General features: G+C 38.3%; 1 protein-coding gene and 2 pseudogenes across 3 annotated transcripts; all 3 read right to left on the bottom strand.

The window, feature by feature from the left end:
• Positions 1-987: 987 nt before the first annotated feature.
• On the bottom strand, positions 988-5,213 carry LOC143885975 (pentatricopeptide repeat-containing protein At1g02060, chloroplastic-like; annotated as a pseudogene). The gene is made up of 3 exons (XR_013253668.1): positions 4,842-5,213; positions 2,592-4,303; positions 988-2,379 (listed from the first exon to the last, which is right to left on the bottom strand). The product of XR_013253668.1 is annotated as a pentatricopeptide repeat-containing protein At1g02060, chloroplastic-like (transcript).
• A 5,772-nt stretch (positions 5,214-10,985) lies between these two features.
• LOC143892620 (putative terpene synthase 2) lies at positions 10,986-15,763 on the bottom strand. Its single transcript, XM_077397360.1, has 6 exons — positions 15,496-15,763; positions 15,009-15,381; positions 14,400-14,621; positions 13,471-13,609; positions 11,759-12,007; positions 10,986-11,324 (listed from the first exon to the last, which is right to left on the bottom strand). Exons 1-6 carry the CDS (start codon positions 15,761-15,763, stop codon positions 11,034-11,036), a joined length of 1,542 nt encoding a protein of 513 aa, XP_077253475.1. The 3' UTR covers positions 10,986-11,033.
• A 2,924-nt stretch (positions 15,764-18,687) lies between these two features.
• LOC143885966 (pentatricopeptide repeat-containing protein At1g02060, chloroplastic-like) lies at positions 18,688-22,760 on the bottom strand (annotated as a pseudogene). Its single transcript, XR_013253666.1, has 4 exons — positions 22,369-22,760; positions 20,220-21,929; positions 19,159-20,007; positions 18,688-19,073 (listed from the first exon to the last, which is right to left on the bottom strand). The product of XR_013253666.1 is annotated as a pentatricopeptide repeat-containing protein At1g02060, chloroplastic-like (transcript).
• Between the last annotated feature and the right edge of the window lie 1,763 nt (positions 22,761-24,523).

Genomic DNA, 24,523 nt, shown 5'->3' with positions numbered 1-24,523 from the left:
AATTAAGGCCTTTAGTAACTAATTACTTGAATCATTTTTGGAAGTATCATAGTCATCATCTGCAAAACCATTTACGTTTAAGATTTTATGCAAGTAATTTTCAGAGGTAAGATGCCCTAGAACCAAATTGTCACCTAAGGTGGTTGATCAAAATTTTATCCTTGGACAGATTTGTTATTCTCTGTTCACAGAATTTTGTGGGATTTGCTAGCTTCCATACCAAAAGGCATTTCACAGATGGTCATCTGACAGCAGCCACAGAGGCTCCCTTTTCAGCAGATTTTGTCTTCATTCACGAGGTGGCTGCGAAGGTGAAAAAGAACCCATTTGTGCCATTTGCTGGAATTGTTTAGATTGGAAGCATGAGATCAGAGAGCTGTCCAATTGTTCACATGCTTTTCATGTAGGATGCCTAGATAAGTGGGTGGATCAAGGCCAGAAGACATGTCCCTTGTGTAGATCTAAGCTACTGCCTGAAGGGGAACAGAGAAATGGTGGTAGAGATTCCTGAATGGTTGAGAGAATTTCTTTTCTGTTTGGTGAGGATCTGGCAAGGGATGAAAATTTTGTATGAATCTCCCTGCACGCATTTTGATTTGAATGCGAGTTGGGTGAATAAGATGTGAGTAAAATCATTGTAAAGATTTTGAATTCTTTTACAGACGCAGTAGCAGAGTGCTTGCAATGTATAGTCTATCTAAGATTTGTCAATTATGTTTTCCTTTGAATTTACCATGTATTTCCCACCTGAGACGAGGACACCCCTCATTACTAATGCTCATCCTAATCACCTCCCAAAAGTAGTGAAAAAAAGCCAATATACCCCTAAAATAAGAAGGAATGTTGCTCACTGGACAACCAAAAGAATCGGCATCTAAAACCATCGGTCGACCAAACCATGTTAATTTTTGCAACACTTTGTTTCATCCAAATAATGGTTGATGTCTGATATATACATCCCTTTAAGATATGTTCATACAGATGATATTTCTATTTTTTTTGAAGAGGGTAACTACAAAAATTATATTAAGAACAGGGGACAAGGTGTCCTTGACAATGTAAAATAAAACGTACAAACAGCCAAGCACAAAAAAACCCCAGAGAACCCAACTACTATCTAAAGAACAACAATTCTTCCATTTCTAAACTTGCTTTTGCAAATCTATCCGCCATAGAGTTTGCGGTCTGTTTCATATGATTAAACATGGATCACACTATTGGACAAAGGTCGTGAATCTCCATGCTTATGTTGGGCAAATTCCACGGTCCTAGAGCCTTACAAGCTACCCAAGCGAGGGCATTTGAAGAAAAAGAATCGCCTTCTCCAATCAAAGGACCTGAACCCGATAATGCAAACCATTTGAGCCCACAAAAGAGAGTTCTAGCCTCCGCCTCATTTGAATCACAAATCCCATCCGGGCCTGAGAAATTCTGAATAATATTAGACAGCTAATACAGGTGATATTCCCGGCAGCTGCAATACATGCAACAATCCCTCAATCACCTTAACTTATCGCAACCAAGATGAAAAGATTAACTTTGAACAACAGAAATCCTACCTCGGTGTTCCCTGTACTGGTAAACCAATTAAAGCTCTGAAAAGTTGAGCCCAAACCTCACCATCTGATCTCTCCAAAAGATTGCAGCATGTCATCATTAACATATTTGAATTTTCTCTAGATAGGAATGGGCAAAGCAATTATCAAGCATCGAAGTATCAATAAATGCTGAACACATGCAGCTGTAAAATGTTATCTATTGGTCTTGAACTCCTACAAGTTATCCGTCTGGAAACAAAATCCGCTTCTTTTAACCTTCTAGTTGAACTAGGATGGTTGAAGCAGGAAAGAATGGTTTATGATTAGAAAATGTTAGAAAGAAAGTAACATTTTCGAAGAGATTTTGGCTAATTTCCTTTGGGAAGTTTCTATTGTTGTTGTTCTCAAGAGAAGTGGAGTGTTTTTAAAATCGCAGAGCTGTCAACACCTGAAAAAAGAAAGTAGATCTGTATCACTATTGTCATATCGCCAAACATGTTGAATCTCCTTGGCATGACCCGCAATCACATCAAAAATCTCGAAGGATAGCAAACCGCATCTCTCACTTATCAGACAACATTAAGAGAGTTATTATCAATAATAAGGTGATCCAACTGAGTCTGATGTATGAGGATTCTATAAAGAAGCGTCTGGACATCCGCCTTGTTGGAATTTTTCTCACCAATAGCCCCGAAAAAAGCTCATTTAAGCAGGATGATAGTCTCTCTCTGCCAAGACCCAAAGTTGGGAGTTTCAGTTGGGATGAAGTTGCTCCTCACTATATCTGCTCATCTGAATCTCTTCATAGAACAAGATACCCTTGAAGATTTCTCTATGGACGCTGCACACACCAATGGACAAGCAAAGTAGGTTAGTTCTTGCAATAATATATTTCATCCAAATAATGTCTAGATATTTGATATATACAGTCCTTCAAGAAATGTACATCCATGTGATATCTCCCACGACTACAATATATGTATTGCTTCCTCAGACGCCTTAAGTTATCAAAACCAAAATAACAATAATAACATTGAACTCCAGAAATCTTACCTCTGTGTTGCCTGCATTGTTAACCTATAAAAGGTCTGAAATGTTGAACCTAAACCTCACCATCTTAGCTCTCGAAAAGACTACAGCATCTCATCATTAATATATTTGCACTCCCTCCACATAGGAATGGGTAAATCAATTATAAAGCAACGAAATTTCAATAAATGACCAACACGTGTAGCTGTCAATTTCTCTTTACTGGTTTTGAATCCTGTAGGTTATCTGTTTAGAAAAAAAATCTGCTTCTTTTAATCTTCTATCAGCTTTGAGGGAAATCACCAATTCTTTCAAGCAACTCACAAAAGGCCCATATCCTTTTTCTGTTAATTCATAGAACAAAGAAAATGCTTCCTGAGCTCTCCAAATTTTACAAAGACCCTTAATCACTGTATTATAAAGTTCAGTATCTAAATTTCGATGCTTCTCCAAACTAAATGGCAAAAGTTCTCGTGCCTCTAAGAATTTACCATCCTCACAAAGGGAGCCAACCAATTTCTCCATGTTCACTGAATACCCACTACTATACAGTGCTGTAACAATCTCAATTGCGTTATCCCTAAGACCACTCTTGAAAAGAATGATAAAGGTATCTGTTGACAGATTGACGTTTTGCAGAATTCTCCTCTCTAACATCACTGTAACAAGTTTAGCAGCCTCATATGCACAACCATCTCTTATAAGACCAGCGCGAGTATAGAATGAAAAGTAGATGTTTTGGGATGATGATCACTTCTCAACATCTTCTCCAAAGTTTTCTGAGCAAAACCCGATTCCACCTTCTGCAGAAAACCCTCAATCAAACATTCATACGTATCCATATCCGGTACAAAGTCTCTCCTCAACATCAAGACCAAAATCTCATACGCAGCTCGAAATGAACCTTCTTTGCAGTGACCCAAAATCAATATCTTAAATAAAGGAGGGTATTGTGCTCCTATCTTGAATAACTGCCTAAACACTTTCTCTGCCTTTCCCGCCTTCCCCACCGCACATAAATATTCAAAAATAGGATTATAAGCAGCAACAAGCGGAACACACCCCTCTTTCTTAAGCAGAATTTCGCTCTCCTAAAGCTGATCAAACAGCTCCTCAGCTCTCACAAAATCCCCTCTCTGACATAAATTCCTAACCAGAACAGAGTACGTCGCAGAATCAGGTTTGACATTTAAGTCAGACATTTTATCAAACATGTTCATGGCCTCATCCAACTTCCCTCCATGACAATGGGCATTCATCAAAGTATTAAAAGTACATGTATCTGGTCTAAATTCCCCACTATCACTAACACCCTGCAAAATCTCCTTAATCTTATCCAATTTTTGAGCCTCACATAGGCCTTGGATGAGGGTATTGTATGTAACTTCATTTGGTTTCAAACCTCTACTTAGCATTTCATCAAACACCTCCAATGCTTCCTGAACAGACTGCTTCTTGCAGCAACCTCTAATGAGAGTTGCATATGTAACTACATTCGGATTCAATTCGGAGCTCTTTGACCTCATTCCCTTCAAGAGATTGTGCGGAATTCGAACCTTTCCAGCCCGACATAGCCCGTCCACAAGCGTGTTATATGTAACGATATCCGGATCACATCCGGATCTTGTCATTTCCTTGAAAAACCTGAAACCATCGTCCACCATTGAATTTAAACAGAAACCCCTGATCAGGATATTGAACGTGTAGACATCGGGCAACATCCGGTCCGTCAATACCTGTTGAAGTATAAATGATTAAATAACACCATCTCTAACAACTTAAGCTTGCGGAGTAATGACTTTAATATTAAAAAAACGCACCCACCTAAAAAAATGAGTTAATAACACCATCTCTAACAACTTAAGCTTAAGCTTTTGGAGTAATGGGGTGTTACTTCTTACACATGGTATGAGAGCCATTGATTCAAAACACAATAAGTCGTTAACATTAAAAAAAAATGCACCCTCCTCCAAAAAAGAGTTAAATAACACGTTACTTCTTACAAATGGTATCAGAGCCATTGATTCAAAACCCAATAAGTCCTTAATATTAAACAAAAAATGCACCCTCACCCTCCTCCCAAAGAGTTAAATAACACCATCTCTAACAACTTAAGCTTAAGCTTTTGTAGTAATGGGGTTTTACTTCTTACTCATGGTATCAGAGCCAATGATTCAAAACCCAACAACTCCTTGATATTAAAAAAGATGCAATGTGAAGTGTTAATTAAATAGCATGCTTAAGGTTTTGGAGAAATTGATTGTTTCACAATACCATTTCATCATACAATTTCTTGGCCATAACTGTCCGGCCACGGCGGAGGAGAACTGAAAAGATACTATTGAAGGAGAAGTCCGGCTTCACCATAACTCCGGATCAGAGTATTGAAGAAACGATTTGAACCGTTGGATGAGATCTTGCCAATTATACTGAAGAGGAAATTACGAGCTGAGAGGGTTTTGAAAGGGGTTTTAGTTTTTGTTGTTTTGGGGGTGATGCTAACGTGAGCGGGGAAGGGAAGAGGTGATGGGAGAGATGGGCGTAGCGGCGTGGGAGGAGGAGCATGACCGGAAACTGGTTTTTGCGTTAAGGGAGTACGGCTGCAAATGAACCAGGCGAACTTGAGCTTTGTATAGTTCGGCTCGGAAAACCCGCGAGCTTTTTAGGCTCGCCTAGCTGAGATGAGCCAAGCTTTAAAGCTCGGATTATGTTTGTTTTTTATATATAAAATAAAAGAATGTGAGTTATTTATCACAAATGAAAGTTTGGTTGAGTGGTTAGAGGGGGCTTGGGTTCAAATCCCACAAAATGTTATGTTTTTATCATTCTTGTCTTCTTGAGCCGGGCCGAACACTAGCCTTCATGAAAACTAAACGAGCCGAGCCCGAACACCCTAAAGCTCGTCTCGGCTCGGTTCATTTGCAGCCCTATATGGGAGGTCGGGTATTCAGTGGAAAAATAAGGAGAAAGGATATAGTATTTTCGATGGAAAAATATTTTTCATGTAAAATAAAATTCTAAGGGCACGTTTGGATACCGCAATAACCTCTGCCAGCCTTCGAGATATAGAAATTTTCCTACGCTCATCCCGATCATGTCCTATCAAATCTCTCTCTTTTTCCCACTGCCTTACCCGCTCTCTCACCGCTTCGAGATAGAGATTAATAAAGAAAAAAAATTCTTGGCTACCAGACATGACCCAATTGATTAGAGAGGATAGGGTAGGGTGGATGGGTGGGAGAAAGACGAGAGAATTTTGAGAGGGAAAGACTGAGATGAGGGTGAGTAGGGGATAAAAACCGGGAAACAGAACTCTCTCCTCAAACTGGGTTTGACTTTTTCGTGAATTTTAAGCCATTTCTCACCCTTATCTAGGACGTGCCCTCTTAAAAAATGCTAGTTTTATTTTCATTTATAATCTCTCATATCCTGACCAGGAACCGACATGGTTTCATCGTTTGTAATTCATAAATTTTTATTTCTAATATTTAATAGAAAATTTTATAGAAAAATTTAGTGATATAACATATAAGAGAGTATTCTCTTACAAAATGTTGTTCTAACTTCTAAGTACGTATACTTTATAATACAATATTATACATAGGAGAAGGTCAAATTTCGGTCCTTATGATTGATATCGGAACTGTAAGAAAATAGTTTCAGTTTCGATCATCATTATTGTCACGCCCCAAACCGTAATCACATGCAGTCCGACACATGACAGCAATGCATACTTGACCCGTAATCACATGCATACTGTGGTTCACAAGACCCGATCTTCTTAATGGTGAGGATCAAACCAATACAACGAGGTGGCTTGTGCCTCATAACTAGCCGACGGAGATGGCTTTGCGTCTCCCAACACTCGCCTTCAGATATAGCTACACGTATAATGTGAAAGAAATAAAAAAAGATGCCTTTGAAAAGGCTACAATGGATGTCGAAACTACCAAAACTACGGTCCCATGCCATGTCGCAAATGGGGATTTGTTGGGTTACACTCTTGGTTCTACTCCCTGTAGTGTCACTCTATAGTTTTTTTTCATAAATCCCTCTCAATGAATCCCCCTCTTAAGGGAATGTCACCTAAATTAAACTCTCTCTCTCTCTCTCTCTCAAAAAAAAAAAAAAAGGAAAAAAAAAACACTACGGCCCACTTCATTGGATGATCCAAACTGTTCATTTATTGGGCCACAACCTAGATAGGTTGCACCACGTAAATCATTTCCATAGGACGATCCTAACCCTCCAATCTATAATCAGTTTACCCTATAGATTGGAGTGTCAAGATCATCCTATGGAGATGATTTACGTGGTGCAGAACATGAGGTGTAAATAGTGAGCCCAGTACTGCATAGAAATATGAGGTGTAAATTGTGGGTTCACCTTATGCATGGGTTAGGGGAGATGGTGGGCCCCACCTATCAATACATGAAGTGAAAAATGGTGGGAACCAACATTTACCCCCCTTTAAGTTGATTCCGGGCTCCGCCCTCAGTCAGGATGAGAGTTCACATATATAGCCTATGAACCTTCTCTCCCTTTCCAATGTGAGATCTTACAATCCACCCCATTTAGGGCCTGACATCCTCACTGGCACTCTGGGAGGTATGGCTCTAATACCATTTTATCACCCCCGACGCCACTGTGTAAATATTATCCGATTCTTGATCTTCTACACTTCCGGTTTTGTTTTTCAGCAGCACTAACCATGTCCGACCCACTCCGGGGGACCCGCCCCTTGGAGATGCTGAAAACATGTCTGCACAGAAAAAAGGAGAGATCACATATATAGCTAAGCCGAAGCCAAGAAACTTTCTCTCCCTTTTCGATATGGGATCTTACAATTTGTATCACATGGGCCGTGGATACAATATTCGGGCGTTGTGGGACCGTGTCTGGAAGTTATCCCTTCACACCCCCGAGCATGCATCGGCGTTTGCTCTTTTCTGGGGTGTTTGATGGCAGTGATTGATTTTCCACACTTTTCCACGAATTTGGGGTAAGAAACCCGAACTTCACGAAAAAAGAGAGAGGAAATGACAAGAGTCGCCACCTGGGTTAGAGCCCAAGACCCATAAGTGACTTTGCAAGACTAAGCATGCGATTCCATGAATGGCCCATTGTCTGATTACAAGAATGGAAGGTGTTAGGCACCGTTCTCGCCCGATAAGTACTAGTTTTTAATTTTTGAGGGCTTTATTTAGTTAAAATTCATCAAAAGGGTTATTTATCCATTCTCATTTTATGCCTTATGTTGAACATGCAAGAGTTCTACATGATCAGAGAATAGGCAAAGCATGAATTCATGAATCTAACATAATTGACATCTATATGAAGTACACATGAACGGAACATGTGTGAAACTTGTTAACTTACCAACTTTGCCAAGTGGGTCCCATTTCTATTTTTGCATGCAAAATAATATAGCCGACCTTGCTCACTTTTCCACGTGAAACAAGCTATATATATATATATATATATATAAAGCAAACTTACTTCTATGTTTGGGAAAGAGTGGGAATTCCCATTATAACCCCCATTTGCATGTGCTCTGAAACAGATATTGCGTGCGCAATAACATACGTGGCCTTTTAATTTCTTTGCACTAAAAAAAATCCAAAGTGGCTGGACGTTTATGCATAAGATGATCCAACCGTCCATTTTATGTGTCCACAAAAGTTACATCCCAAACTATCATTTCCATTGATAGGGCTCACAATTCGGCTTTCATGGGATGATCTAAACCGTTCAAAAAGTGGGCCACAATGTGGATAGTTACACCCCCCTAGGTTATTCCATGAGTTGATCCACACCATCCAATCAATGGGCCACAATATAAATGTTAATTTGCACCCCTAATTCATCTTAATAGAACAATCCCGACCACCCATTTGTGGGTACACAAAGGTTGCATCCCATAATATCGTTTCCACTAATGGGTCCTTCAATGTAAACTATCTGTCCCTCTAATTTACCTCCATAAGCTGATCCAAGCTGCTCAAATGATGGTCCACCATGTGAGTTGATTACACCCCTCAAATCATTTCCCAAGGCCGATCCAAACCGTTCACTTCATTGGGCCACAAGATAAATGAATCACACCATGTAATTCTAGTGGATGATCCAAGCCGCCCATATTTTGACTACCATTTCCCGACCTTCTAATCCACAACCACAACCCACAACATTTCAACTCACAAACAAGACCATATGGCCTAGAACATTCAAATGTAATTTCCCTATGAATCATATTTCGGCTAAATACTTGTGTACCATGCTTGCATTCAGCTCAAATTTTCCTTTGAAATTTTATCTTTTCACTAAATTTTTCGGAAAAATCCAAAAATGGCCCTGCAAATCAAAAACAAAAAAAACACATCAAATAGCACTGCTCTAAATATCAAATATGCATGATTTACTACCCTAAGATTCACACATAAATGTGATCATCAACAGCCAATTGAACTTGACCCAGACAACTCTAATGATGGTGCTAACATGTACTCTACAAATACAAATGCAACATGATAAGATTATATGTTTTGACAAAACACAATTGGTCCTAAATGCATTTATTCTAAATGGATGTACCATAAGGTTGATCATGGGAGAACCACTGATTGATTCACATGGATTTACTTATGGATTTTATACCTTCCTTTGATTTGATCAAAGATAGAACATGAAATAGTTTCTCTTGATTTAATCATGACGGCTTATTACCAATGTCCTAACTCGGGTCTTACATGCCTAAAATGGGACTTAAGTGCCTAATGTAGGACTTAAGTGCCTAATGTGGGTTCCAACACGGATCTTGCATATGTGATTAACATGTTGTTTATGGGAATGATGCATAGGTTTTACTTAACCTAAATGGACAAAATTGAAGATAAGATTTGGGTTTAACTAGGATATTTAATTCCTAATTCAAGACTCTCGGTGATTTCTGGGGATTCTGGTTAAGAAACTGGGTCACTCTGATGCATTCCCGTGGCACTCTAGTGCACTCTGGATCATTCCAGGAGTCATTCGAGTTCATTTCCGAGGCACTCTGGTACACTCTGGATCATTCCAGAGGGACTCTAGAACATTTGAGCGGAACTCGGGGGTATTCTAGTTTATCCTAGTTCTAAACTAAATTATGTGGGCCTAGAGGAATGATTTGCAGCCTAAAACTAATGCAAGAAAAATGGATTTTAATGCAATATCGAGTTTACAGACAAATTTAATGAATCAAGTATTAAATTCAAATATTGATGAGAAACATGTATCTAAATATTTTAACATGGATTCTAACAAAATTAATATATATGGAAATAAGTTAACATGGATTCTAACAATTTTAACAAAGTTAATCATGGATTCTACCAAAAATTAATATGAAACATGGACTGTAACAGTTTTTACAACTTTAATCATGGATTCTACCAAAATCAAGATAAAAATAAATTTTCCTAAAAAGGCGGAACTTACCTACCTTTCCTAACGATTTGTGAAGATCCGCCCATCCCAACGCTTTCGACGCATTGGGTGGGGGGAATGGGAATGGGAATGTGAAATTGGGTTGGATTTTCTAGAGGAGAGAGAGGGTATGGGCTATGGACGAATGCTTTTCTTAATGGCTAGGAGAGGGGGACGTTTTTGCTTGATCGTAAAATAAGGGAGAGGGGTGGGTATTTATAGAACGTTGGAGGAAATTTCCATTCCTTTTCGACTCTTTGGAGGCATAAGGGATACGAAATTAAGGTGGGAAATGGGGATTGGTTAGATGGAATGGATATGCGGATTTTAGAATCCGGAATTTCTTCAAAATTGTAAATGAGAGACAAGAGAAGAAGCGGATCAACCGTCGTTTTCTGATTTCTCCCCCTTCTTTCTGTCAGCAAGAGAGGAGCAGATCATATTTTTCCAGATTTTAGAAATCTCAGGATGAGGGAGAGATTTCTAAAACCTTGATTTCTTCTTTAAAATTCAAGAAACGCTGTCAGGATAGCATACAACAGCTTGATCATCAACCCTATTTTACATTGTTTTCAAAATAAAATTTGGATTCTAAAATCCGCGTAACCAAACGGCCCCTTAGTGACGCCTTTTATTGATGATGAAGATTTTTCCGGATAATTTCTTATAGGTGACTGATTTTTTATTTAGGTGATGGATTTTACACTTAATCTTTTAATAAGTGTAAAGATAAACTACGAGCTTTGCTATAAACATGTTCCTTAGGTCTCTCTAAAGAAAGTATTTACTTTGTGACAAAACACACAATACAACCAGAGAAGATACTACACACACGTACAACATTAGTAACCCTTTTACATATTATTATCCACCAATTTAGACAGCATAGTAAACACAAAGTACTATCAATGCTATTACATATTACATCCAATAGTAAGATAATCAATACTTTATTGAGGCACATTTAAACCGGCCATAAAACTAAGTGAACCACATCTATTCTTAAAGGGCAATCGGTTCAACAAACAATGCGATGATCCGCTCTTTGGTCTTGCCTTCGGCAAATGTGTATCCATCATCATTTTTGTACAATACTTCCATAACACGTGCGAGATTCACAATTGGCATAAGGAGAGCAAGTGAGACAGGAGGGTCAAGGCAGGCTTGACTTAGGCCTTTCCATGCAATCTTAATCAATTCTTGCAACTTATCACACGCCTCCTGCTCTGAGCACCCATGCTCCTTGACATAGCATTCGAGAGATGATACAACATGCCCTCGTTCTTGTTCAAACTTCAAATGTCAATGATACATAAAAATAATATTAAAATCAATACAAAAAACAATTACACATTTTATCTTCTTGTCTCATGTTACTTAAATTAGTTGATCCATGTATTATGATTGTTTTTTTTGGGTTAAAAAGACTTACTCAACTCATAACTCAATGGCTGGACATAAAACACCTTCTGATTTAGATATAGGCACATCCCTAAGTTTTATTTAGTTGGATTAGCTTTTAACTCTAGTACAGTTAGCAATCTCTTAAGAAATTAGAGGTAATTAGTTTGTGGGGGATAAGAATGTTATTGTAATGAGAAGGTAGTTTGTCATTAAAATAGTCACTTCCCTTCAAGGATTCATAATATTATTAAGTCCACTGAGTTTTTTTTTTTTTTTTTTTTCACAATATTACTGTAAATGTTTCATGTAAATTAGCATCCTACCTTGCTTCCCACGATGTCATCTCGGAGTCGGTTAACTATTGATGCATCCATAACAATCTTGGGCCTTGTGCTTGCCCAATCAAATGCCTCCTTTGTTGCAATTTCATCCATCCCAACAAAAGTGAGGATAGTAATACTTGGGTAACCGCAACTGATCAATGAGAGGGTTAAATGATCATTAAATAGAGGTACATATCCCTTGTTATACCATACAGCTTCATTAAAGTATGCTCCTGTTAACCATTTCATCTGCGATAAGAGCAAGTTGTTCAACCATAATATTAGAACATAAAAATCAGGGAAAAATACATTTACACCCCCTCTAGCTTCTGACACATACACTTCTAATCCTGACTTTTAAAACGTGACAACTACACCCCCTGAAGTTACAATGGGTTTTTTTTAACGTGACGGAATAGACGGTAAGGCGGAAATGACCAAAATGCCCTCGTCTTCACCAACTGAAAATGAGATGGATATGGTGGCTGCAAAGGTGGGTATTGAATCTTGGATCTATTGAGCCTTAATACGTGAACTGAAATCAAAATACAGTAACTTGGATCTAAATCCATCATAACTTGAATCACCAAAAAACTTCAACGAATTGTTCAAAACCCCTATCTCAAAAACATGAAACCCATCTCATCTTCAACCTGGATACCTAAAAATATGCTCCAAATGTGCAGGCCCAAAATCCACTTTGAACCAGCTCCAAGCCCACTTCACTCATCTTCAAAACCATTCAAATCAAGATTCAATACCATATCCATCTCATTTCTATACCCATTCCAACCTAGATTCAATACCAAACCCCTCTCATTTCCAAATCTATTCATCCCCAAATTCAGTGCCAAACCCATTCAAACCCAGGTTCAATATCCCATCCCTCTTGAAATACATCTCTTGGAGCCCAATTCGCCCATCCAAAAATCCAGATCGATAGCCGCTAGAACCCACCTTCGCAGCCACCCAACTTCGAAACCAATTTTCATTCCTTCACACTATCACAGATCTTATTTCAGGTATGTAGAAAATGCCCATTCATTTGCCTTTATCCCTGTTTCTTATTTCCTGGTTTTTTTTAAGGTTCATGACCTAAAGCATATCTCAGAACTAGATCTGGCTGGGATTAACCATGCCACAACGTAAATGGGTTGTGCCGGAGATTGCGACGGCCACCGTGATAAAGGAAATGGCAAAACCCTAATCCCTCTGCAAATGGCTTAAAACCAATGAGGGTATTTCTATCCCCAAAATCTTAACCCGGGTTAGTTTGGGCCATTGCGTCGGGTTAAACTAATGGACAGTTGACGGAAGGGGTATACTTATAACAAAATGCAACCTCAGGGGGTGTAGTTGTCACGTTTTGAAAGTCAGGGTTAGAAGTGTATGTGTCAGAAACTAGAGGGGGTGTAAATATATGTTTCCCGAAAAATTATCATCGAAAAGGAAACACAAGGTTATCTTCCCAAAACAACTCAAGGATGTTGATGTTGGCACTCCCATGTTTAATAATTGTATAAAATTCAAGTTATCTTTTCTTTTTGCTTTTGATTGATTTTTGGGAACTGCAATAACGTTTGCCAGCCGTTTATATAATAAAAGACTAGATGAGTGAGTGCAATTATCAAAACATGGTATTGGCAATATCTGAAGCCTAATTTAAATGTTCTTAATATGGCTCAAATTTTATGTATGTTAAGATGTCATACTGCTTCTATTAAGTATGGTACACGATAAGACTTTCCATCAGCTGCAAGTTCCTCTTCTATTTCCTTGACAGTACTCAACAACGCAAGATAGCACACTTTCATGTATTTTGGAAGCTGATGTGCTGACTCAACATCCCACCTGAAATTAATTAGCCATTCACAATATCAGTTCCTAGCCTATTAATGATTGCCAAATGAAACTAAGAAGTCATTTTCTTACAAGATATGGTGGTAGACATGTGGACTAACTTATAAAACTCATCAATTTCCTCAGTTAAAAATCATATGGATATATATGGACTATCGTGGGTAATATTTTTCCATCACCTTTCTAGCACAATATCAGCATTATATACGTACCTTGGGTGATACTCTGTTGTTGTTTGGCAAATGGCCTGTTAGTTTGGAAGAGAGAGAGAGAGAGAGAGAGAGAGAGAGAGAGAGAGAGAGAGCAATATAGTATATGAGATGAAAATTCAAAGGATGTCTAAGGGCATGTTGGGAAACAATGAAAAATATTTCATGGAATATTTCTCTACCTAGGATGAGTGGAAGAGTGATACGGAAGTGGGAGAGAAAGATTTGAGGAGGTGATGAGTGAGGAGAAAATGGTGGAAAAAATTCCTAATTTAAACAGGAATCTATTTTCCTGTCTTTTTAATGCATCATCTCACCAATCACCTCATTCGCGGCATTATCATGTCTCCCTCTCAGGGCCCACTTTACTTCTCTTTCTTTACTTCTCTTTTGGTTTGGCAACATTTAGTGTTGTATTGTATTTTGTGATAAGTTGAGTTCCTCAACATTTAGGGTCTGGTATAAGTTGCGATGTAACACGTTATAGTCCTTTGGCATGTTAACCAAAGTGCTATAAAATAGTAGTCTCTATTCAAAGCAATAGAAATAAAAGATACATGTAAGTCGAGTACCTATTGAGTGCATCCGTGAATAGTTGTAGTTCCTCAAATTCACCATACACATCATAAATGTCATCAATCACTGATATCATGGCCAACATTTTGGAAGCCATTATTCTAGCTCGAGAGTGTTGCGGTTCAAAATGCACCCCAATCGCCCAAAAAAAGTACAATTCCGTTATTCGGTCTCTAGCATAAGGTATGCTTCTTATAAGATCCATGTCCTTCCACCACCTGTAAGGTATATCAATATAGTCTATTTTAACCTTAGTGAATCTAATGTGGCATGTTTCATTTCATCTAATACCTAATACAATAAAAACATCAGTGTTCCCATTATATCTAGAATAGATAATATGATGATGAAGAACTCATTTTTTAGAGATTTATATGGTGGCCGACCGTGAAGTCCTGTGCGAGAGGTACCGCCCTGGATATTTGACTCATTTAAAATTGGGCTGCTGTTGGATTAAATATCAATGGCGGTACTTCATCGTAGTACCATACATGGGACTTGGCTGTCGGGCACCATATAATTTCTCCATTTTTAATATATGGAGTGCCACCAGCTTTGATGGTTTCTCTATAGCTCCGTAACATATATAGTTAATATAAACTCACCTCGTAAGATCCTTTAACTCTCTCTGGTGTAACGATTGTAAGAGATTGAAATCCAACTTTGCAAGCTCTAGCACAACATCATTTCGTCCCTTCTCTTCTTCGTATACAGATATGTAATGCCTATGCTCTAGCCTTTGGACACTCTTCCACAAGGGCATCTCTAAGTCGTGTTCTATCTGTGTTGCAAGTTTAGAATCGAGATTGCTTATACCAGACTTAAGGTGTTTCTGCGTAAATATAAGGGCCTCGTCTAATAGATCCTCTCCTTCTGTGCTGAGATGTGCGGCTTCATACAAGCTTAACAGTCCCCTCACATCTTTAATTAAGGCCTCATTGAACTTTCCCTCCTCGTCATGGAACTTGTAAAATACATCTATTTCATCAACACTCAACAAAGTCATGTTTTAAATTATCAATGAGAAAACCTGTGTGAGACGTAGCACAAGTTCTCGGAAAGAAGAAAACAAACTAATGAAAAAATATTTACCTGATGACACATTAAACCCATGTTGTCTCAGTAGTCGAAATCGGAGAGCAACCGCAAACAAATCATCATCAACATCATCTGTATGAGATTCAAATATTTGATGTAGTGCTTCATCGATCTCCTTTTCAAAGTGATATGCCACTCCAAGACGTTGAAGCACGTCAATCAACTCAATTTCTTGTTGTGACCCCTTAGCTCTGGATAGCATTCTATTCACTTCTTCCTTCAATTCTTCAACCCTCTTACTCCATGCATCCAACTTCAACATGGTACCATTTAAAGAACAAATACATTAGCTATGGTAATTATGAAAGGCTATAATTCAACTTAATTGATCTCGCTAACTCTTACTTCCCGACTGTAAACATAAACCTTAAATTTTATATTCTGCTAAATTTTATGATGATCCTTTTTCCTTCTTTTCTGACCGTAACTTGATAAATTGGTATAATAGAAGGAAAAAGAGGTGAGTATACAAAAATAAATAAACCATTGAATTGAGCATTAACTATCATCATGCGTTCTAAGGAATTGCTAGCGTCCATCGCAAATGGCATTTCGCAGCTGGTCTGTCGCTTGTGAGACAAGCGACAGACCAGCCGTGAAATGCCATTTGCGATGGACCTTAGCAAATCCCTGGGTTCTATCAAGACACATTAGCTTCACAACTTTCGATATCCGTCATAATGAAAGGTGATAATTGAATTTTTAACGAACCCTCTCTCCTTCCTTACATTTTGATCATGGGAGTAGGCGAGGAAGTGATCTCCCCAAACGCTTGGGTGAAAAACTTCTAATTTGCGGTTGATTTGTGGCTTCCCATCTTCTAGTGAATTGATGATGGAACCAAAAGAAGGGGTTGCAGTTACAAGATCCATAGTAATGCCAAGGTTGGGAAATCAAACAAAGGAATATAAGGGCCTTAATGTATTTTGGAATAGAGGTGTCACAAGAATCGGTATTTATAAGCAGCAAATAGAGAAACTGGTATAATTAAAAAGCAGTATTATAGGTTGGAAGATAAACTAATGACATCTAATACTGACACATGAAATAGCAAAGAAGAAAGACAATTATTATCTACCTAATTTACTCGCTCCCTGGTATAAGAGAGATAAGAAATCAAAAACGTGATTTATGTGAAAGATAAAAACAGCCACATGATACCAGTACGAATCATATAAAAGGAAAAAACGCGTCCGTCATGTGCATTAAGTTTTTCTGCAGCGCACGGGCATGAAACACTTACATGACCCAAAATGTGCATTAATATAATAACTGATAAATGATGTTATCTTTTTTGGGAGATTTTAGATGCCGTAAGCGGAAGCCCTTATAGTTCCTTATTTTTCAAAAAGTACTGTGATGGAACACAATATAAATAAGTTGTAGGAATAGTATTCACACATGAAATAACAAAGAAGAAAGACAATTATTTTCTACCTACTTATTTTACTGTTTGAATAGTAATTCAAACGGTGGATTACCAAGTGGGTCCCACCCAAGTCATTTACCTTTTTTTGTATTTGTAGTTGAGTCTGCAGTCATGAGTTCCTACTGTGAAGGAGTTGTTTATCTGTTCTTATCTTTGAATAGTCCGATAGGTACAATTCAGCTAGAATAATTAAAGCAGGAAATACAAGGGGGGAGAGAGAAAGACATGGGGAGTCGATTTATCACTATTCAAATCGTACACACCGACAACAATCCTTAGACTTACTGTAGCTCCAATACCAATTCCGGCTATTATTGTTTTGTCGTTTTGGGCAATAAATACCCTAACGCAAGCGTCCACAAAATCATGCCACATGTACTATGCACTTCACTCAGCGTGCAGCTGTCCTCGAAGCTTTAATTTTTTCCTTCGCTGCTTTGACTCTGCCTCTTTTATGTGAACAGCCGTACACTTGCAATCATCTTATAGAATTGATTTTTTGGGCACAACCTATTTTCGTTATGGCCCATCACATCGACAGCTTAGATCACAGTACAAAATCTGTTTCACAAAAATAGAGATAAATGCATACCAAATTTACATAATCATAGTAGAACACAACTTCGCTCCTCAACGCTGTGTAGGAAACTTCCCCACAATTCTATGTGGGCGAGTAAAATTCTTCCAGGTTGAGGACTCTTTAACACCCCCCCCCCCCCCCCCCCCCCGTCCCAAAAAACAAAAAATACAAAAAAAACTCAACTTTCATGAGGACCATAGTACTCCTCACCCTTTAACGCAGCCACACTTTCAGGCAAAAAGAAAAAAAAAAAAAAATTCTTTTGTGAGGACAATGGTACCCCTAGACCCTTTAACACAACCTGCACTCTTTAGGCGAAAAAAAATTTAACTTTTTTTTAAAACAATCGTACCCTTTGCCCTATTATACTTTCTTTTTATGCCTTCTTTTCTCCTTCCTTCTCGATTCCTCTTTGGCCTTCAATCTTTCATCTTCTTCCTTTGTTCGCCATCGCTCATTCCGGTAGATCTCGTCTCCATCTCTCCAGCCATCTCTTCTGGTGTCTCCCCTTCTCCGACCGATTTCCGGTAAAGCAATTTCTACTGTCATATTTGAAGAAAGTACCAATCACAAGTAAAATTCTAACCCTCGAAACCCTTCCCTTGCTTCCACTTTTTGTGTTCTTGTTGAACATTTTCTTTTGCTTCAATCGTTGTGTTACTAAATGTGATCAGGGTTTTAAATTTCGACGTCGTTACCGAAATCGAAATTGGGTTAACCAGAAACGTACTTTATTTTGACCAAAATTTCGGCCGAAATTTTAGACGGGATAAAATTATACTTTTTTGATTTCGTGGGCTTTCAAATGAAATTCCACAATTTCGGCAAAATTTTTAGTTTCGGTGAGTACCGAAACGAATTCCAAAACTGAAATTTAAATCCTTGAATGTGATTTCATACCAAGGTTTTAAATTTCGACCAAAATCCGAAATTTCGGTCCGGGTTTCGGTCGAGAACGAAATCGAAATTGAGAATACTTGAAATTGTTATTTATTTCGGTCGAAATTTGGTTTATCGACGAAATTTCAGGGATTTCACCCAAAAATATGGGTTTTGATCAATACTTAATATTTTCCTGAAATTTCAGCTGAAATTACAGAAATTTCGGTCGAAATTTTACAAGAGATAAATTAGCGGTAACTTTATTTCGACGGATTTCGGTTTCGGATAGGACCGAAATGCATTCTGAAACCGAAATTTAAAACCTTGTTTCATACCTGGATCACACTAATGGACAAAGGTCGTGAATCTATCCGCCATAGAGTTTGTGGTCTGTTTCATATGAATAAACATGGATCACACTAATGGACAAAGGTCGTGAATCTCCATGATTATGTTGGGCAAATTCCACGGTCCTAGAGCCTTACAAGTTACCCAAGCGAGGGCATTTGAAGAAAAAGAATCGCCTTCTACAATCAAAGGACCTGAACCCAATATTGCAAACCATTTGAGCCCACAAAAGAGAGTTCTAGCCTCCGCCTCATTTGAATCACAAATCCCTGCCGTGCCTGAGAAATTCTGAATAATATTTCTGACAGCTAATACAGGTGATATTCCCAGCAGCTGCAATACATGCAACAATCCCTCAATCACCTTAACTTATCGCAACCAAGATGAAAAGATTAACTTTGAACAACAGAAATCCTACCTCGGTGTTCCCTGTACTGGTAGACCAATTAAAGCTCTGAAAAGTTGAGCCCAAACCTCACCATCTGAGCTCTCCAAAAGATTGCAGCATGTCATCATTAACATATTTGAATTTTCTCTAGATAGGAATGGGCAAAGCAATTATCAAGCAGCGAAGTGTCAATAAATGCTGAACACATGCAGCTGTAAAATGTTATCTATTGGTCTTGAACTCCTACAAGTTATCCGTCTAGAAACAAAATCCGCTTCTTTTAACCTTCTAGTAGAACTAGGATGGTTGAAGCAGGAAAGAATGGTTTATGATTAGAAAATGTTAGAAAGAAAGTAACATTTTTCGAAGAGATTTTGGCCAATTTCCTTTGGGAAGTTTCTATTGTTGTTGTTCTCTAGAGAAGTGGAGTGTTTTTGAAATCACGGAGCGGTCAACACCTGAAAAAAGAAAGTAGATCTGTATCACTATTGTCATATCGCCAAACATGTTGAATCTCCTTGGCATGACCCGCAATCACATCAAAAATCTCGAAGGATAGCAAACCGCATCTCTCACTTATCAGACAACATTAAGAGAGTTATTATCAATAATAAGGTGATCCAACTGAGTCTGATGTATGAGGATTCTATAAAGAAGCGTCTGGACATCCGCCTTGTTGGAATTTTTCTCACCAATAGCCCCGAAAAAAGCTCATTTAAGCAGGACGATAGTCTCTCTCTGCCAAGACCCAAAGTGTCAAAATTCAACTTCAAAAACCCGAGAGGGGAGTTTCAGTTGGGACGAAGATGCTCCTCACTATATCTGCTCATCTGAATCTCTTCATAGAACAAGATACCCTTGAAGATTTCTCTATGGACGCTGCACACACCAGTGGACAAGCAAAGTAGGTTAGTCCTTGCAATAATATATTTCATCCAAATAATGTCTAGATATTTGATATATACAGCCCTTCAAGAAATGTACATCCATGTGATATCTCCCACGACTACAATATATGTATTGCTTCCTCAGACGCCTTAAGTTATCAAAACCAAAATAACAATAATAACATTGAACTCCAGAAATCTTACCTCTCTGTTGCCTGCATTGTTAACCTATAAAAGGTCTGAAATGTTGAACCTAAACCTCACCATCTTAGCTCTCGAAAAGACTACAGCATCTCATCATTAATATATTTGCACTCCCTCCACATAGGAATGGGCAAATCAATTATAAAGCAATGAAATTTCAAAAAATGACCAACACGTGTAGCTTTCAATTTCTCTTTACTGGTTTTGAATCCTGTAAGTTATCTGTTTAGAAACAAAATCTGCTTCTTTTAATCTTCTATCAGCTTTGAGGGAAATCACCAATTCTTTCAAGCAACTCACAAAAGGCCCATATACTTTTTCTGTTAATTCATAGAACAAAGAAAATGCTTCCTGAGCTTTCCAAATTTTACAAAGACCCTTAATCACTGTATTATAAAGTTCAGTATCTAAATTTCGATGCTTCTCCAAACTAAATAGCAAAAGTTCTCGTGCCTCTAAGAATTTACCATCCTCACAAAGGGAGCCAACCAATTTCTCCATGTTCACTGAATACCCACTACTACACAGTGCTGTAACAATCTCAATTGCGTTATCCCTAAGACCACTCTTGAAAAGAATGATAATGGTATCTGTTGACAGATTGACGTTTTGCCGAATTCTCCTCTCTAACATCACTGTAACAAGTTTAGCAGCCTCATATGCACAACCATCTCTTATAAGAGCAGCGAGTATAGAATGAAAAGTAGATGTTTTAGGATGATGATCACTTCTCAACATCTTCTCCAAAGTTTTCTGAGCAAAACCCGATTCCACCTTCTGCAGAAAACCCTCAATCAAACATTCATACGTCTCCATATCCGGTACAAAGTCTCTCCTCAACATCAAGACCAAAATCTCATACGCAGCTCGAAATGAACCTTCTTTGCAGTGACCCAAAATCAATATCTTAAATGAAGGAGGGTATTGTGTTCCTCTCTTGAATAACTGCCTAAACACTTTCTCTGCCTTTCCCACCTTCCCCACCGCACATAAATATTCAAAAATAGGATTATAAGCAGCAACAAGCGGAACACACCCCTCTTTCTTAAGCAGAATTTCGCTCTCCTAAAGCTGATCAAACAGCTCCTCAGCTCTCACAAAATCCCCTCTCTGAGATAAATTCCTAACCAGAACAGAGTTCGTTGCAGAATCAGGTTTGACATTTAAGTCAGACATTTTATCAAACATGTTCATGGCCTCATCCAACATCTCTCCATTACAATGCCCATTCATCAAAGTATTAAAAGTACATGTATCTGGTCTAAATTCCCCACTATCACTAACACCCTGCAAAATCTCCTTAATCTTATCCAATTTTTGAGCCTCACATAGGCCTTGGATGAGGGTATTGTATGTAACTTCATTTGGTTTCAAACCTCTACTTAGCATTTCATCAAACACCTCCAATGCATCCTCAACAGACTGCTTCTCGGAGTAACCTCTAATGAGAGTTGTATATGTAACTACATTCGGATTCAATTCGGAGCTCTTTGACCTCATTCCCTTCAAGAGATTGTGCGGAATTCGAACCTTTCCAGCCCGACATAGGCCGTCCACAAGCGTGTTATATGTAACTATATACGGATCACATCCGGATCTTGTCATTTCCTTGAAAAACCTGAAACCATCGTCCACCATTGAATTTAAACAGAAACCCCTGATCAGGATATTGAGCGTGTAGACATCGGGCAAGATCCGGTCCGTCAATACCTGTTGAAGTATAAATGATTAAATAACACCATCTCTAACAACTTAAGCTTGTCGAGTAATGGCTTTAATATTAAAAAAACGCACCCACCTAAAAAAATGAGTTAATAACACCATCTCTAACAACTTAAGCTTAAGCTTTTGGAGTATGGGGTGTTACTTCTTACAAATGGTATCAGAGCCATTGATTCAAAACCCAATAAGTCCTTAATATTAAACAAAAAATGCACCCTCACCCTCCTCCCAAAAAGAGTTAAATAACACCATCTCTAACAACTTAAGCTTAAGCTTTTGTAGTAATGGGGTTTTACTTCTTACACATGGTATCAAAGCCAATGATTCAAAACCCAACAACTCCTTGATATTAAAAAAGATGCAATCTGTGAAGTGTTAATTAAATCGCATGCTTAAGCTTTTGGAGTAATTGATTGTTTCACAATACCATTGCATCATACAATTTCTTGGCCATAACAGTCCGGCCACGGCGGAGGAGAACTGAAAAGATACTATTGAAGGAGAAGTCCTGCTTCACCATAACTCCGGATCAGAGTATTGAAGAAACGATCTGAACCGTTGGATGAGATCTTGCCGATTATACTGAAGAGGAAATTACGAGCTGCATTGAGATTGCGAGTGTGGGCAAGGATTTGGAGCATGATTGTGCGAGAGGGTTTTGAAAGGGGTTTTAGTTTTTGTTGTTTTTGGGGTGATGCTAACGTGAGCGGGGAAGGGAAGAGGTGATGGGAGAGATGGGCGTAGCGGCGTTGGAGGAGGAGCACGACCGGAAACTGGTTTTTGCGTTAAGGGAGTACGGCTGCAAATGAACCAGCCGAACTTGAGCTTTGTATAGTTCGGCGCGGAAAAGCTCGCGAGCTTTTTAGGCTCGGTTCATAAACGAGCCGAGCTGAGCTAAGCTTTAAAGCTCAGATTATGTTTATTTTTTATATATAAAATAAAAGAATGTGATTTATTTATCACAAATGAAAGTTTGGTTGAGTGGTTAGAGGGGCTTGGGTTCAAATCCCACAAAATGTATGTTTTTATCATTCTTGTCTTCTTGAGCCGAGCCAAGCTTTTTCGAATATTTCACAAGCCGAGCCGAGCTTTTTCGGAAACTAAATGAGCCGAGCCGAACACGAGCCTTCATAAAAACTAAACAAGCCAAGCCCGAACACCTTAAAGCTCGTCTCGGCTCGGTTCATTTGCAGCCCTATATGGGAGGTCGGGTATTCAGTGGAAAAATAAGGAGAAAGGATATAGTATTTTCGATGGGAAAATATTTTCCATGTAAAATAAAATTCTAAGGGCATGTTTGGGTACCACAATAACCTTTGCCAGCCTTAGAGATAGAGATATTTTCCTATGCTCATCCCGATCATGTCCTATCAAATCTCTCTCTTTTTCCCACTGCCTTACCCGCTCTCTCACCGCTTCGAGATAGAGATTAATAAAGAAAAAAAATTCTTGGCTACCAGACATGACCCAAGTGATTAGAGAGGGTAGGGTGGGTGGGAGAAAGACGGAGAGAATTTTGAGAGGGAAAGACTGAGATGAGGGTGAGTAGGGGATAAAAACCAGGAAACAGAAAACTCTACTCAAACTGGGATTGACTTTTTCGTGAATTTTAAGCCATTTCTCACCCTTATCTAGGACGTGCCCTCTTAAAATATGCTAGTTTTATTTTCATTTATAATCTCTCATATCCTGACTAGGAACCGACATGGTTTCATCGTTTGTAATTTATAAATTTTTATTTCTAATATTTAATAGAAAATTTAATAGAAAAATTTAGTGATATAACATATAAGAGAGTATTCTCTTACAAAATGTTGTTCTAACTTCCAAGTACATATACTTTATAATACAATATTATACATAGGAGAAGGTCAAATTTCGGTCCTTATGATTGATATTGGAACTGTAAGAAAATAGTTTCAGTTTCGTTCATCATTATTGTCACGCCCCAACCCGTAATCACAGTCCGACACATGACAGCAATGCATACTTGCAAAGCTGGGAATCAATAATATAGCAAAATGAGAAACGAGAAGTACAATTTTGCAATTCACAATGTCAACGATAAAAAATTTCACATGCATAGTCAGAGTCTTGATATACAAGAGTCGAAATGAGTCGCTAAACAAAAAGATATCCAAAGGTTCACACTTCAAAGTTCAAAGGGTGTCAAGAAGTTAAAATGGATCTTTACAAGGAATATCAATAACACTTCAGGATCATCGTTCTAGTCACATAATACCACATATCACTGTGGTTCACAAGACCCGATCTTCTTAAAGGTGAGGATCAAACCAATACAACGAGGTGGAAATATAGATGGAAACGGATGATCCACGATCGACCATCTGGCTAGCCGTTGCACCTTTAATGTGCAACGGACCATCTCACTGTCAACCGTACCGTCCAAAAATCCATTTTTCCAAATTTTGCCCGGTTTGCACAGTAATCTTATAAAATTCATATCTCCATCATTTCTTATCAGATTTCAATGTTCTTATGCTCTACGGATAAGCTAAGAGAGAGTAATTTCTTTTAAAAATAATTTGAAAATAATCTGTAAATTACTTATAGCTATTATC

This window comes from Tasmannia lanceolata, unplaced genomic scaffold (genome assembly GCF_043159265.1).
Source record: "Tasmannia lanceolata isolate RefF3 unplaced genomic scaffold, GAP_Taslan_0.1 ptg000002l, whole genome shotgun sequence".
Lineage (NCBI taxonomy): Eukaryota > Viridiplantae > Streptophyta > Magnoliopsida > Canellales > Winteraceae > Tasmannia > Tasmannia lanceolata.
The sequence above is the reverse complement of the archived record's forward strand: the minus strand, read 5'-3'. Positions and strand labels throughout refer to the sequence as shown.